Below are 12,412 nucleotides of genomic sequence, written 5' to 3'. Positions count from 1 at the left end.
ATAAACTATATAAACTATAAACTATATAAACTATAAACTATAAACTATATAAACTATAAACTATATAAACTATAAACTATATAAACTATATAAACTATAAACTATATAAACTATATAAACTATAAACTATATAAACTATATAAACTATATAAACTATATAAACTATATAAACTATATAAACTATAAACTATAAACTATATAAACTATATAAACTATAAACTATATAAACTATATAAACTATATAAACTATAAACTATAAACTATAAACTATATAAACTATATAAACTATATAAACTATATAAACTATAAACTATATAAACTATATAAACTATATAAACTATAAACTATAAACTATAAACTATAAACTATATAAACTATATAAACTATATAAACTATATAAACTATAAACTATATAAACTATATAAACTATATAAACTATATAAACTATATAAACTATAAACTATATAAACTATAAACTATATAAACTATATAAACTATAAACTATATAAACTATAAACTATATAAACTATATAAACTATATAAACTATAAACTATATAAACTATATAAACTATAAACTATATAAACTATATAAACTATATAAACTATATAAACTATATAAACTATAAACTATATAAACTATATAAACTATAAACTATATAAACTATATAAACTATATAAACTATAAACTATAAACTATATAAACTATAAACTATATAAACTATAAACTATATAAACTATAAACTATAAACTATATAAACTATAAACTATATAAACTATAAACTATATAAACTATATAAACTATAAACTATATAAACTATATAAACTATAAACTATATAAACTATATAAACTATATAAACTATATAAACTATATAAACTATATAAACTATAAACTATAAACTATATAAACTATATAAACTATAAACTATATAAACTATATAAACTATATAAACTATAAACTATATAAACTATATAAACTATATAAACTATATAAACTATATAAACTATAAACTATATAAACTATAAACTATATAAACTATAAACTATAAACTATATAAACTATATAAACTATATAAACTATATAAACTATATAAACTATATAAACTATATAAACTATATAAACTATAAACTATATAAACTATATAAACTATAAACTATATAAACTATATAAACTATAAACTATATAAACTATATAAACTATATAAACTATATAAACTATATAAACTATAAACTATAAACTATATAAACTATATAAACTATATAAACTATATAAACTATAAACTATATAAACTATAAACTATATAAACTATATAAACTATATAAACTATATAAACTATATAAACTATAAACTATATAAACTATAAACTATATAAACTATATAAACTATATAAACTATAAACTATATAAACTATATAAACTATATAAACTATATAAACTATATAAACTATAAACTATATAAACTATATAAACTATATAAACTATAAACTATAAACTATATAAACTATATAAACTATAAACTATATAAACTATATAAACTATATAAACTATATAAACTATATAAACTATAAACTATATAAACTATAAACTATATAAACTATATAAACTATATAAACTATAAACTATATAAACTATATAAACTATATAAACTATATAAACTATAAACTATATAAACTATATAAACTATATAAACTATAAACTATATAAACTATAAACTATATAAACTATATAAACTATAAACTATATAAACTATATAAACTATATAAACTATAAACTATATAAACTATAATATTAATATATCAGGGTTAGGGTTATATGAAGATATATATGTATAGGAATGTACATTATATTATATATATATGTATATTGTAGTATAGTATATATTAATATATATAGTATATATATTAATATATATAGTATATATATTAATATATATACTATACTATATATATAATATATATATATAGTATAGTATATATATTAATATATCAGGCAGGAACGGAATGAAATTTGTCCAAGTGGAGTTGCCATACAAAATGGCGGCTCGTTCGCGCATGCGCAGACGGGCCGTACTGCAAATCTGGCAGCGACAACAGACAACACACAGCACGTGCAGAAGATGGCGGACGCTGCGGGATATGCGGTGCGCGCGGAGCTTCGGGACAGAAACGGGCACGCGCAGAAAATCTCCGTGAATGTAGAGAGTCTGCTGACGTCACTGATCCGCGGGATGCGCGAGCTCAGCCCAGAAGTCTCGAGACTCCTTAATGAGCTGGTGGAGCGGGAAAAAACCTGCGGAGCATGCGCAGAAGGTGAGCCGTCTGACGTCATCAATGAGAAGGATTATTGATTAAATCAGATATAATGTTCAATAACTCTTAATAATAGTAGTAGTTTATATAATAATATATATATTTAATAATATTAGTAACATCTGGCAGGTACATAGATAAATAAAATATCAGAAAACTTTATTTAAATGACCTTTTTAATGTTTGTGTGAAGATGAAAGCATTTATTAAAGTTCCTACAAGAGTTAACAGGAAGAAGGATCAGCTGATCAGCTGGAAGCAGGTTTAACTAAAACCTGAACTCTGTGTTAAACCTGAACTCTGATGGTATGTTGCCATGGTAACTGACTCAGAGTCTGTTGCCGTGGTAACTGACTCAGGGTATGTTGCCGTGGTAACTGACTCGGAGTATGTTGCCGTGGTAACTGACTCAGAGTCTGTTTACTTTGTTGTGTTCTACCTGCTTATTTCTCTCTGGTTGTCATGGTTACTGCTTACATCACCTGGTTTACCTGCTGCAGGTGATGAAGATGACGCTGATGAAGAAGATGAAGAAGATCCAGAAGATCCCCCAGTTAAAAGATCCAGGACCTGATGATTGATCACCTGATGGCTGATCACCTGATGATTGATCACCTGATGATTGATCACCTGATGGTTGATCACCTGATCACTGATCACCTGATGACTGATCACCTGATGGTTGATCACCTGATGATTGATCACCTGATGGTTGATCACCTGATGGTTGATCACCTGATGATTGATCACCTGATGGCTGATCACCTGATGGCTGATCACCTGATGGTTGATCACCTGATGACTGATCACCTGATGGTTGATCACCTGATGACTGATCACCTGATGGCTGATCACCTGATGGCTGATCACCTGATGGTTGATCACCTGATGACTGATCACCTGATGACTGATCACCTGATGACTGATCACCTGATGGTTGATCACCTGATGACTGATCACCTGATGATTGATCACCTGATGGTTGATCACCTGATGGTTGATCACCTGATGACTGATCACCTGATGACTGATCACCTGATGACTGATCACCTGATGACTGATCACCTGATGACTGATCACCTGATGATTGATCACCTGATGGTTGATCACCTGATGGTTGATCACCTGATGACTGATCACCTGATCTTACCTCAGTAGGACATAAAGCAGCTTCAGATTAAAAATAAAACCTCATATTAAATGTGTGTCAGAGTCTGACTGGGACAGGTGAGGGGACAGGTGAGGGGTTAGGAGAGGACAGGTGAGGGGACAGGTGAGGGGTTAGGAGAGGACAGGTGAGGGGTTAGGAGAGGACAGGTGAGGACAGGTGAGGGGTTAGGAGAGGACAGGTGAGGGGTTAGGAGGGGACAGGTGAGGGGTTAGGAGGGGACAGGTGAGGGTTAGGAGAGGACAGGTGAGGGGTTAGGAGGGGACAGGTGAGGGGTTAGGAGAGGACAGGTGAGGGGACAGGTGAGCACAGGTGAGGGGTTAGGAGGGGACAGGTGAGGGTTAGGAGGGGACAGGTGAGGGGTTAGGAGAGGACAGGTGAGGGGTTAAGTGAGAGGACAGGTGAGGGGTTAGGAGGGGACAGGTGAGGGGTTAGGAGAGGACAGGTAAGGGGTTAGGAGGGGACAGGTGAGGGGTTAGGAGGGGACAGGTAAGGGGTTAGGAGAGAACAGGTGAGGGGTTAGGAGAGGACAGGTAAGGGGTTAGGAGAGGACAGGTAAGGGGTTAGGAGAGGACAGGTAAGGGGTTAGGAGGGGACAGGTGAGAGGTTAGGAGGGGACAGGTGAGAGGACAGGTGAGGGGTTAGGAGAGGACAGGTGAGGGGTTAGGAGAGGACAGGTGAGGGGTTAGGAGAGGACAGGTGAGAGGTTAGGAGAGGACAGGTGAGGGGTTAGGAGGGGACAGGTGAGGGGTTAGGAGAGGACAGGTGAGAGGACAGGTGAGGGGTTAGGAGAGGACAGGTGAGGGGTTAGGAGAGGACAGGTGAGGGGTTAGGAGAGGACAGGTGAGAGGACAGGTGAGGGGTTAGGAGAGGACAGGTGAGAGGTTAGGAGAGGACAGGTGAGGGGTTAGGAGGGGACAGGTGAGAGGACAGGTGAGGGGTTAGGAGGGGACAGGTGAGGGGTTAGGAGAGGACAGGTGAGAGGACAGGTGAGGGGTTAGGAGAGGACAGGTGAGGGTGAGGAGGGGACAGGTGAGGGGTTAGGAGGGGACAGGTGAGGGGTTAGGAGAGGACAGGTGAGAGGACAGGTGAGGACACTAATGTAAAACTTTTTCACTTTGTAAAAACTTTATTTGATTTTTTTCATTTTATTGACAATAAAGTTGTCATGGAAACAGTGTACGTCATGTGACTCATGATATTACAGAAAAGTAGTCTCAGAGAATACTGTCCTCCGATTGGCTCGATCAACAGCTTAGCTACCGGTTACCATAGCAACAGTACTGATGCTGCTCCAGCAATCACGGAGCAGGATTCTGTCAAAGGCACACAGGAAGTGACATCACAGTCCAGTCAGCGGTGCGTCCCGCGTTGGCCCCGCCCCTCTACGTGTCTATGAGCGGCCCGCTGTGATTGGACGGCTTGCTGACGGCTAGGCGGCGGCTGCAGAGCAGCGCGAGGCAGACAGGAAGTACGCAGTACCCAACAGAGCGAGGGTCCGCCCTCGTGCACGAGAACAGGAAGAGGAAGAGCTGCAGGTACGGCAGCAGGAACAGCCACGCCCACATCCACACAGGAAGCGGAGCCAGTCGGGCACCAAAACTCTGAGACCAGCTGACGTCCGGCGGCGCCGACGAGCCGCTCGCTGCCTTCTGCACGTGCTCAGAACTGAAGCGCTGCACCTCAAACACGAAATACACCAAAAACACGCTGAGCAGCAGGAAGAGCGCCACGCACACCCAGCACAGCCTCTGGCGGAAGTTCATCATCCTCCATACTGGGGATCAATAATCAATAATCAATACATGCTCCATACTGGGGATCAATATTCAATACATGCTCCATACTGGGGATCAATAATCAATAATCAATACATGCTCCATACTGGGGATCAATATTCAATACATGCTCCATACTGGGGATCAATATTCAATACATGCTCCATACTGGGGATCAATAATCAAGACATGCTCCATACTGGGGATCAATAATCAATACATCCTCCATACTGGGGATCAATAATCAATACATGCTCCATACTGGGGATCAATAATCAATACATCCTCCATACTGGGGATCAATAATCAATACATCCTCCATACTGGGGATCAATAATCAATATTCAGATATATTTAGCCTGCTAGCCTGTTAGCAGCCCGTTAGCAGTCTGTTAGCAGCCTTTTAGCAGACCGTTAGCTTGTTAGCAGCCTGTTAGCCTGTTAGCAGCCTGTTAGCCTGTTAGCAGCCTGTTAGCCTGTTAGCAGCCTGTTAGCAGCCTGTTAGCCTGTTAGCAGCCTGTTAGGAGCCTGTTAGCAGCCCGTTAGCTTGTTAGCAGTCTGTTAGGAGCCGGTTAGCCTGTTAGAAGCCCGTTAGCAGCTTGTTAGCAGCTTGTTAGCAGCCTGTTAGGAGCCTGTTAGGAGCCTGTTAGCCTGTTAGCAGCCTGTTAGCAGCCTGTTAGCTTGTTAGCAGCCTGTTAGGAGCCGGTTAGCCTGTTAGCAGCCCGTTAGCCTGTTAGCTTACCTTCCCTTCGCTGATTATTTCACATTAAAACGTTTTCTCTGGTTTTTAATTCGTCACACATCCAGGAAGTCTCCTCTCTCCTTCTGTTTTGTCACCTGACACACACTGATGATGTCAGAGAGCCTGACGTATGTAGTTGAGACACACATACATACACATACATACACACACACACACACACACACACACACACACACACACACACACACATAGCGCCCCCTGCTGCTGGATGTTAGTGCTGCTTTATCTGAGTTTATGATTGATGAACCACGCTGACTGTTCTGGACTCTCTCTCTCACATACACACACACATATATATGTGTATGTGTATGTGTGTGTGTGTGTATGTGAGTATGTGTGTGTGTGTGTGTGTGTGTGTGTGTGTGTGTGTGTGTGTGTGTGTGTGTGTATGTGAGTATGTGTGTGTGTGTGTGTGTGTTTGTGTGTGTGTGTGTGTGTGTCCAGCTTGTAAAGTGAAGACAGTAATGATTCATTTTTTTAACAAAATCATTTAATGTTGAAGTTTCACACATTTATTGATCTGCTGAGGCAGCGGTGACACAACCAATATATATATACTGTTAATATATATATATATTATATATATATATAGCCTAATGTTAATATATATATATATTATATATATATATATATTTGGACATTGACGCAGCGTTCCAGCTCTGTACAACACCAAGATGTGCTTTAAGTGCAGAATTTGTTTTAATTTGAAAGTATTTACATCCAAACCAGGTGAACGGTGAATTACAGCATTCTGTAAATGTGCCTTCCATCTTTTTAAGGGTTAGGGTTAGGCTTCCATCTTTTTAAGGGCTAGGGTTAGGCTTCCATCTTTTTAAGGGCTAGGGTTAAGCTTCCATCTTTTTAAGGGTTAGGGTTAGGCTTCCATCTTTTTAAGGGTTAGGGTTAAGCTTCCATCTTTTTAAGGGTTAGGGTTAAGCTTCCATCTTTTTAAGGGTTAGGGTTAAGCTTCCATCTTTTTAAGGGTTAGGGTTAGGCTTCCATCTTTTTAAGGGTTAGGGTTAAGCTTCCATCTTTTTAAGGGTTAGGGTTAGGCTTCCATCTTTTTAAGGGTTAGGGTTAAGCTTCCATCTTTTTAAGGGTTAGGGTTAGGCTTGCATCTTTTTAAGGGCTAGGGTTAGGCTTCCATCTTTTTAAGGGTTAGGGTTAGGCTTCCATCTTTTTAAGGGTTAGGGTTAGGCTTCCATCTTTTTAAGGGACCAAAAGTAACAAACCAACATCATCATAAATCAGATTGTCACTTTTTAATCGTTTGCAGTCGATGCCTGAAGTCTGGATGCTGGTTTCTGCTTCACTTCCTGCTCTGCCAGGTCTCTGCTGCAGCTTCACTTCCTGCCAGGTCTCTGCTGCGGCTTCACTTCCTGCCAGGTCTCTGCTGCAGCTTCACTTCCTGCCAGGTCTCTGCTGCAGCTTCACTTCCTGCTCTGCAAGGTCTCTGCTGCAGCTTCACTTCCTGCTCTGCAAGGTCTCTGCTGCAGCTTCACTTCCTGCTCTGCCAGGTCTCTGCTGCAGCTTCACTTCCTGCCAGGTCTCTGCTGCAGCTTCACTTCCTGCTCTGCCAGGTCTCTGCTGCAGCTTCACTTCCTGCTCTGCCAGGTCTCTGCCGCAGCTTCACTTCCTTCCAGGTCTCTGCTGCAGCTTCACTTCCTTCCAGGTCTCTGCTGCAGCTTCACTTCCTGCCAGGTCTCTGCTGCAGCTTCACTTCCTGCTCTGCCAGGTTTCTGCTGCAGCTTCACTTCCTGCTCTGCCAGGTCTCTGCTGCAGCTTCACTTCCTGCTTGTTCTTTGGGCAGCTTCCCTTGTGTTCGGTCTTCAGCAGGTGAAGCTCAGTCAGATTCAGGTCAGGTGACTGCAGAACCTTCCACTTCTTTGCCTTAAACACTCTTTGGTTGCTTTCGTACGCTTCGTCCAATGAGTTTTGAAGCATGTGACTGAATATGAGCAGATCAGATAATGAACCCTTGAATTCATCCTGCTGTCAGCAGTCGCAGTTCCACCACGCTGTGGATCACTTCCTGTCAGCAGTCACAGTTCCACCATGCTTTGGATCAGTTCCTTCCTTCTCCACACGCTGTTGTTCCAGAGCTGCACCCTAACCCTAACCCAGACTCTTTCGGATGTTTCCAGTCTGGACTTCCTGGTTTGAAGGCTCAGCTACGGAGGAAGCTCATTTCGGCCGCTTGTACCCGCGATCTTGTTCTTTTGGTCACGACCCAAAGCTCATGACCAGAGGTGAGGGTAGGAACCCAAAGCTCATGACCAGAGGTGAGGGTAGGAACCCAAAGCTCATGACCAGAGGTGAGGGTAGGAACCCAAAGCTCATGACCAGAGGTGAGGGTAGGAACCCAAAGCTCATGACCAGAGGTGAGGGTAGGAACCTTTCGGCTCAGCTCTCTCTTCACCACGACGGATCTGTGCAGAGTCCGCATTACTGCAGACGCCGCACCGATCCGCCTGTCGATGTCACGCTCCATCCTTCCCTCACTGTGAACAAGACCCCGAGGTACTTGAACTCCTCCACTTGGGGCAGGATCTCATCCCCGACCCGGAGAGTGCACTCCACCCTTTTCCGGTTGAGGACCATGGCCTCGGATTTGGAGGTGCTGATTCTCATCCCGGCCGCTTCACACTCGGCTGCGAACCGATCCAGTGAGAGTTGGAGGTCACGGTCTGATGAAGCCAACAGGACCACATCATCTGCAAAAAGCAGTGACCCAATCCTGAGGTCACCAAACCGGACCCCCTCTACACCCTGGCTGCACCTAGAAATCCTGTCCATAAAAATTATGAACAGGATCGGTGACAAAGGGCAGCCCTGGCGGAGTCCAACTCTCACTGGAAACAAGTCCCACTTATTGCCGGCAATGTGGACCAAGCTCTGACACCGGTCATACAGGGAACGGACGGCCCTTATCAGGGAGTCCGATACCCCATACTCCCGGAGAACCCCCCACAGGACTCTCTGAGGGACACGGTCGAATGCCTTCTCCAAGTCCACAAAACACATGTGGACTGGTTGGGCCCCATGCACCCTCAAGGATCCTGCAGAGGGTGTAGAGCTGGTCCACTGTTCCACAGCCCGGACGAAAACCACACTGCTCCTCCTGAATCCGAGGTTCGACTATCCGACGGACCCTCCTCTCCAGCACCCCCGAATAGACCTTACCAGGGAGGCTGAGGAGTGTGATCCCCCTGTAATTGGAACACACCCTCTGGTCCCCCTTCTTAAAAAGAGGGACCACCACCCCAGTCTGCCAATCCAGAGGCACTGCCCCCGATGTCCACGCGATGCTGCAGAGTCGTGTCAGCCATGACAGCCCCACAACATCCAGGGCCTTGAGGAACTCAGGGCGGATCTCATCCACCCCCGGGGCTTTCCCACCGAGGAGCTTTTAGACCACCTCGGCGACCTCAGCCCCAGAGATAGGAGAGCCCACACCCGAGTCCCCAGGCCCTGCTTCCTTACCGGAAGGCGTGTCGGTGGGATTGAGGAGGTCTTCGAAGTATTCCTTCCACCGATCCACAACGTCCCGAGTCGAGGTCAGCAGTGCACCGTCCCCACCGTACACAGTGTTTACGGTGCACTGCTTCCCCCTCCTGAGACGCCGGATGGTGGTCCAGAATCTCTTCGAAGCCGTCTGGAAGTCTTTTTCCATGGCCTCACCGAACTCCTCCCATGTCCGGGTTTTTGCCTCAGCGACCGCCCTAGCTGCACTCCGCTTGGCCTGCCGGTACCCGTCTGCTGCCTCCGGAGTCCCACAGTCCAATAAGGTCCTATAGGACTCCTTCTTCAGCTTGAATCCCACAGCCACAGCTCCGGTCGGCCGCCTTAACAATGGAGGCACGGAACATGGCCCACTCGGACTCAATGTCCCCCGCCTCCCCCGGTACGTGGTCGAAGCTCTCCCGGAGGTGGGAGTTGAAACTCTCTCCCTTAAAAAGGTGGAAGGCACATATACAATATATGTGTATATATATGAACATCAAACCATCATGCTGTATGTAACCACAATATCAACACCAAATCTAAAAACACAAAAACTTTCAATGTGAATGAAACTTTTGGATCAGCTGCTGCAGGGTCAGGGTTTAAAGAGTCTTTGATCAGAACTATTTCCAGTGGATGAATCTACATGTGGTGCTGTGGCAGTAAATCAGTCAGTAATCAATAACCCAGTTTCCCCTCAGAGCTCCATGGATCCCTCCTGGTGCTGCAGGAAGCGGATCAGAGGGTTATGGATCCCTCCTGGTGCTGCAGGAAGCGGATCAGAGGGTTATGGATCCCTCCTGGTGCTGCAGGAAGCGGATCAGAGGGTTATGGATCCCTCCTGGTGCTGCAGGAAGCGGATCAGAGGGTTATGGATCCCTCCTGGTGCTGCAGGAAGCGGATCAGAGGGTTATGGATCCCTCCTGGTGCTGCAGGAAGCGGATCAGAGGGTTATGGATCCCTCCTGGTGCTGCAGGAAGCGGATCAGAGGGTTATGGATCCCTCCTGGTGCTGCAGGAAGCGGATCAGTCCTCCCGGCAGAGGAAGCTTCTGGATTCGCCGCGGAGCGACCAGCTGACAGACCATCAGCCTGCAGAGCTGCAGCAGCGGGCGGGGCGGGGCTGCAAGAGAGGACATGACTGTGAGGTCAGCGTGAGGTCAGCGTGAGGTCACTGATGACATCAGAGCAGGACTAACAGAATGGGATCAGGGATGAAGGGATGTGATTGGCTGTCACAGCTGTGACATCACTACCTGCTTTCTCTTTGATGACGGACCAATCAGAGAAGCTGTCCAGGTGTTCCTGCAGTCTGCTGCACAGAGTCACATGACCCACGTAGTCCAATAGCACGTCAATGATTGGCCCCGCCCACCGAGAGATGCTGGGGGCGGAGATCATCTCACAGAACTATCAATCAATCACAGAACTATTAATCACAGAACTATCAATCAATCACAGAACTATTAATCAATCACAGAACTATTAATCACAGAACTATCAATCACAGAACTATTAATCACAGAACTATTAATCACAGAACTATCAATCAATCACAGAACTATCAATCAATCACAGAACTATTAATCAATCACAGAACTATTAATCACAGAACTATTAATCACAGAACTATTAATCACAGAACTATTAATCACAGAACTATCAATCAATCACAGAACTATCAATCAATCACAGAACTATTAATCAATCACAGAACTATTAATCACAGAACTATTAATCAATCACAGAACTATTAATCAATCACAGAACTATTAATCACAGAACTATTAATCAATCACAGAACTATTAATCAATCACAGAACTATTAATCACAGAACTATCAATCAATCACAGAACTATCAATCACAGAACTATCAATCAATCACAGAACTATCAATCAATCACAGAACTATTAATCACAGAACTATTAATCACAGAACTATCAATCACAGAACTATTAATCAATCACAGAACTATTAATCACAGAACTATTAATCACAGAACTATTAATCAATCACAGAACTATTAATCAATCACAGAACTATTAATCAATCACAGAACTATTAATCAATCACAGAACTATTAATCAATCACAGAACTATCAATCACAGAACTATCAATCAATCACAGAACTATCAATCACAGAACTATCAATCACAGAACTATCAATCACAGAACTATCAATCACAGAACTATCAATCACAGAACTATCAATCAATCACAGATGTACCTGGACGCCTTGGGCCGGGCTGAACTCTGATTGGTCATCGTTGGGGCTGTCGAGGTTGCCCCTGTGGGATCGGGTCGTTTTGATTGGAGGATGAGGCTGGCTGCCGTAGATGCAGGTGAAGCAGGAGTGGGCGTGGCCTCCGTTGTCCAGCAGGTACTTGAACATGGACAGGTACTTCATGCAGAACATGTAGACGGGGGGGAAGGTGGTGGGGTGCGTGGGGATGGAGGCGTTGATGTCGGCTCCGTGCTCCACCAGCAGCGTGACGGTCTCGATGCAGCCGAACCGAGCCGCCACCATCAGCGGCCGGAACATGTCGAGGTTCGGGTCGGCGCCGGCCTCCAGCAGCAGCCGCGTCGCCTCCACGTTGTTGTTGATGACACAGAAGTAGAGCGCCGTGCTGCGCCGGTCCTCGTACAGCTTGGACCGCTCCTCGGACAGCTGAGCGTTCACGTCGAAGCCCGCCTCGATCAGCGTCTCCAGGATGTCGTCACGGTTACGGTCGGCGGCCACGTGGAGCGGACTGATGCCGGACCGGCGGATCCTGGCTCTGCTGGTGGCCGGGATCACCATGGAGACGATGCTGCAACACAAGACGGTCGATTAAGAACAATAAAGGTTATTTAAGGAGGAAACTGTAAGCTGGACGTACGTGTCACGTCC

The 12,412-nt window shown here is 43.7% G+C and overlaps 2 protein-coding genes and 1 long non-coding RNA gene across 3 annotated transcripts in view; all 3 read right to left on the bottom strand.

Annotated features, from left to right (window-relative positions):
- Nucleotides 1–2,859: 2,859 nt before the first annotated feature.
- Nucleotides 2,860–3,304, bottom strand: LOC128377381 (uncharacterized). The gene is made up of 3 exons (XR_008323311.1): nt 3,209–3,304; nt 2,969–3,148; nt 2,860–2,893 (listed from the first exon to the last, which is right to left on the bottom strand). It is a non-coding gene; the product is annotated as an uncharacterized LOC128377381 (long non-coding RNA).
- A 1,221-nt stretch (nt 3,305–4,525) lies between these two features.
- Nucleotides 4,526–6,133, bottom strand: tmem251 (transmembrane protein 251). Its single transcript, XM_053337328.1, has 2 exons — nt 5,997–6,133; nt 4,526–5,253 (listed from the first exon to the last, which is right to left on the bottom strand). Exon 2 carries the CDS (start codon nt 5,243–5,245, stop codon nt 4,862–4,864), a length of 384 nt encoding a protein of 127 aa, XP_053193303.1. The 5' UTR covers nt 5,246–5,253; nt 5,997–6,133; the 3' UTR covers nt 4,526–4,861.
- A 4,372-nt stretch (nt 6,134–10,505) lies between these two features.
- The window catches only part of LOC128377438 (ankyrin repeat and SOCS box protein 2-like), an 11,382-nt gene continuing 9,475 nt past the window's right edge, over nt 10,506–12,412 (bottom strand). Inside the window, exons 6-9 of the mRNA XM_053337390.1 lie at nt 12,402–12,412; nt 11,750–12,332; nt 10,776–10,929; nt 10,506–10,642 (exon numbers count right to left, since the gene is read on the bottom strand). The exon at nt 12,402–12,412 is cut by the window's right edge and continues 161 nt beyond it. Coding sequence (XP_053193365.1) covers nt 10,506–10,642; nt 10,776–10,929; nt 11,750–12,332; nt 12,402–12,412 — 885 coding nt within the window. The remainder of the gene's footprint in view (nt 10,643–10,775; nt 10,930–11,749; nt 12,333–12,401) is intronic.

Source organism: Scomber japonicus, chromosome 17, assembly GCF_027409825.1.
Source record: "Scomber japonicus isolate fScoJap1 chromosome 17, fScoJap1.pri, whole genome shotgun sequence".
NCBI classification, from domain to species: domain Eukaryota; kingdom Metazoa; phylum Chordata; class Actinopteri; order Scombriformes; family Scombridae; genus Scomber; species Scomber japonicus.
This window is presented reverse-complemented; position numbering and strand designations above follow the sequence as displayed.

Coding starts and splice junctions, on each gene's coding strand:
- tmem251 (XM_053337328.1), bottom strand. CDS start 5,245: ATGATGAACTTCCGCCAGAGGCTGTGCTGGGTGTGCGTGGCGCTCTTC.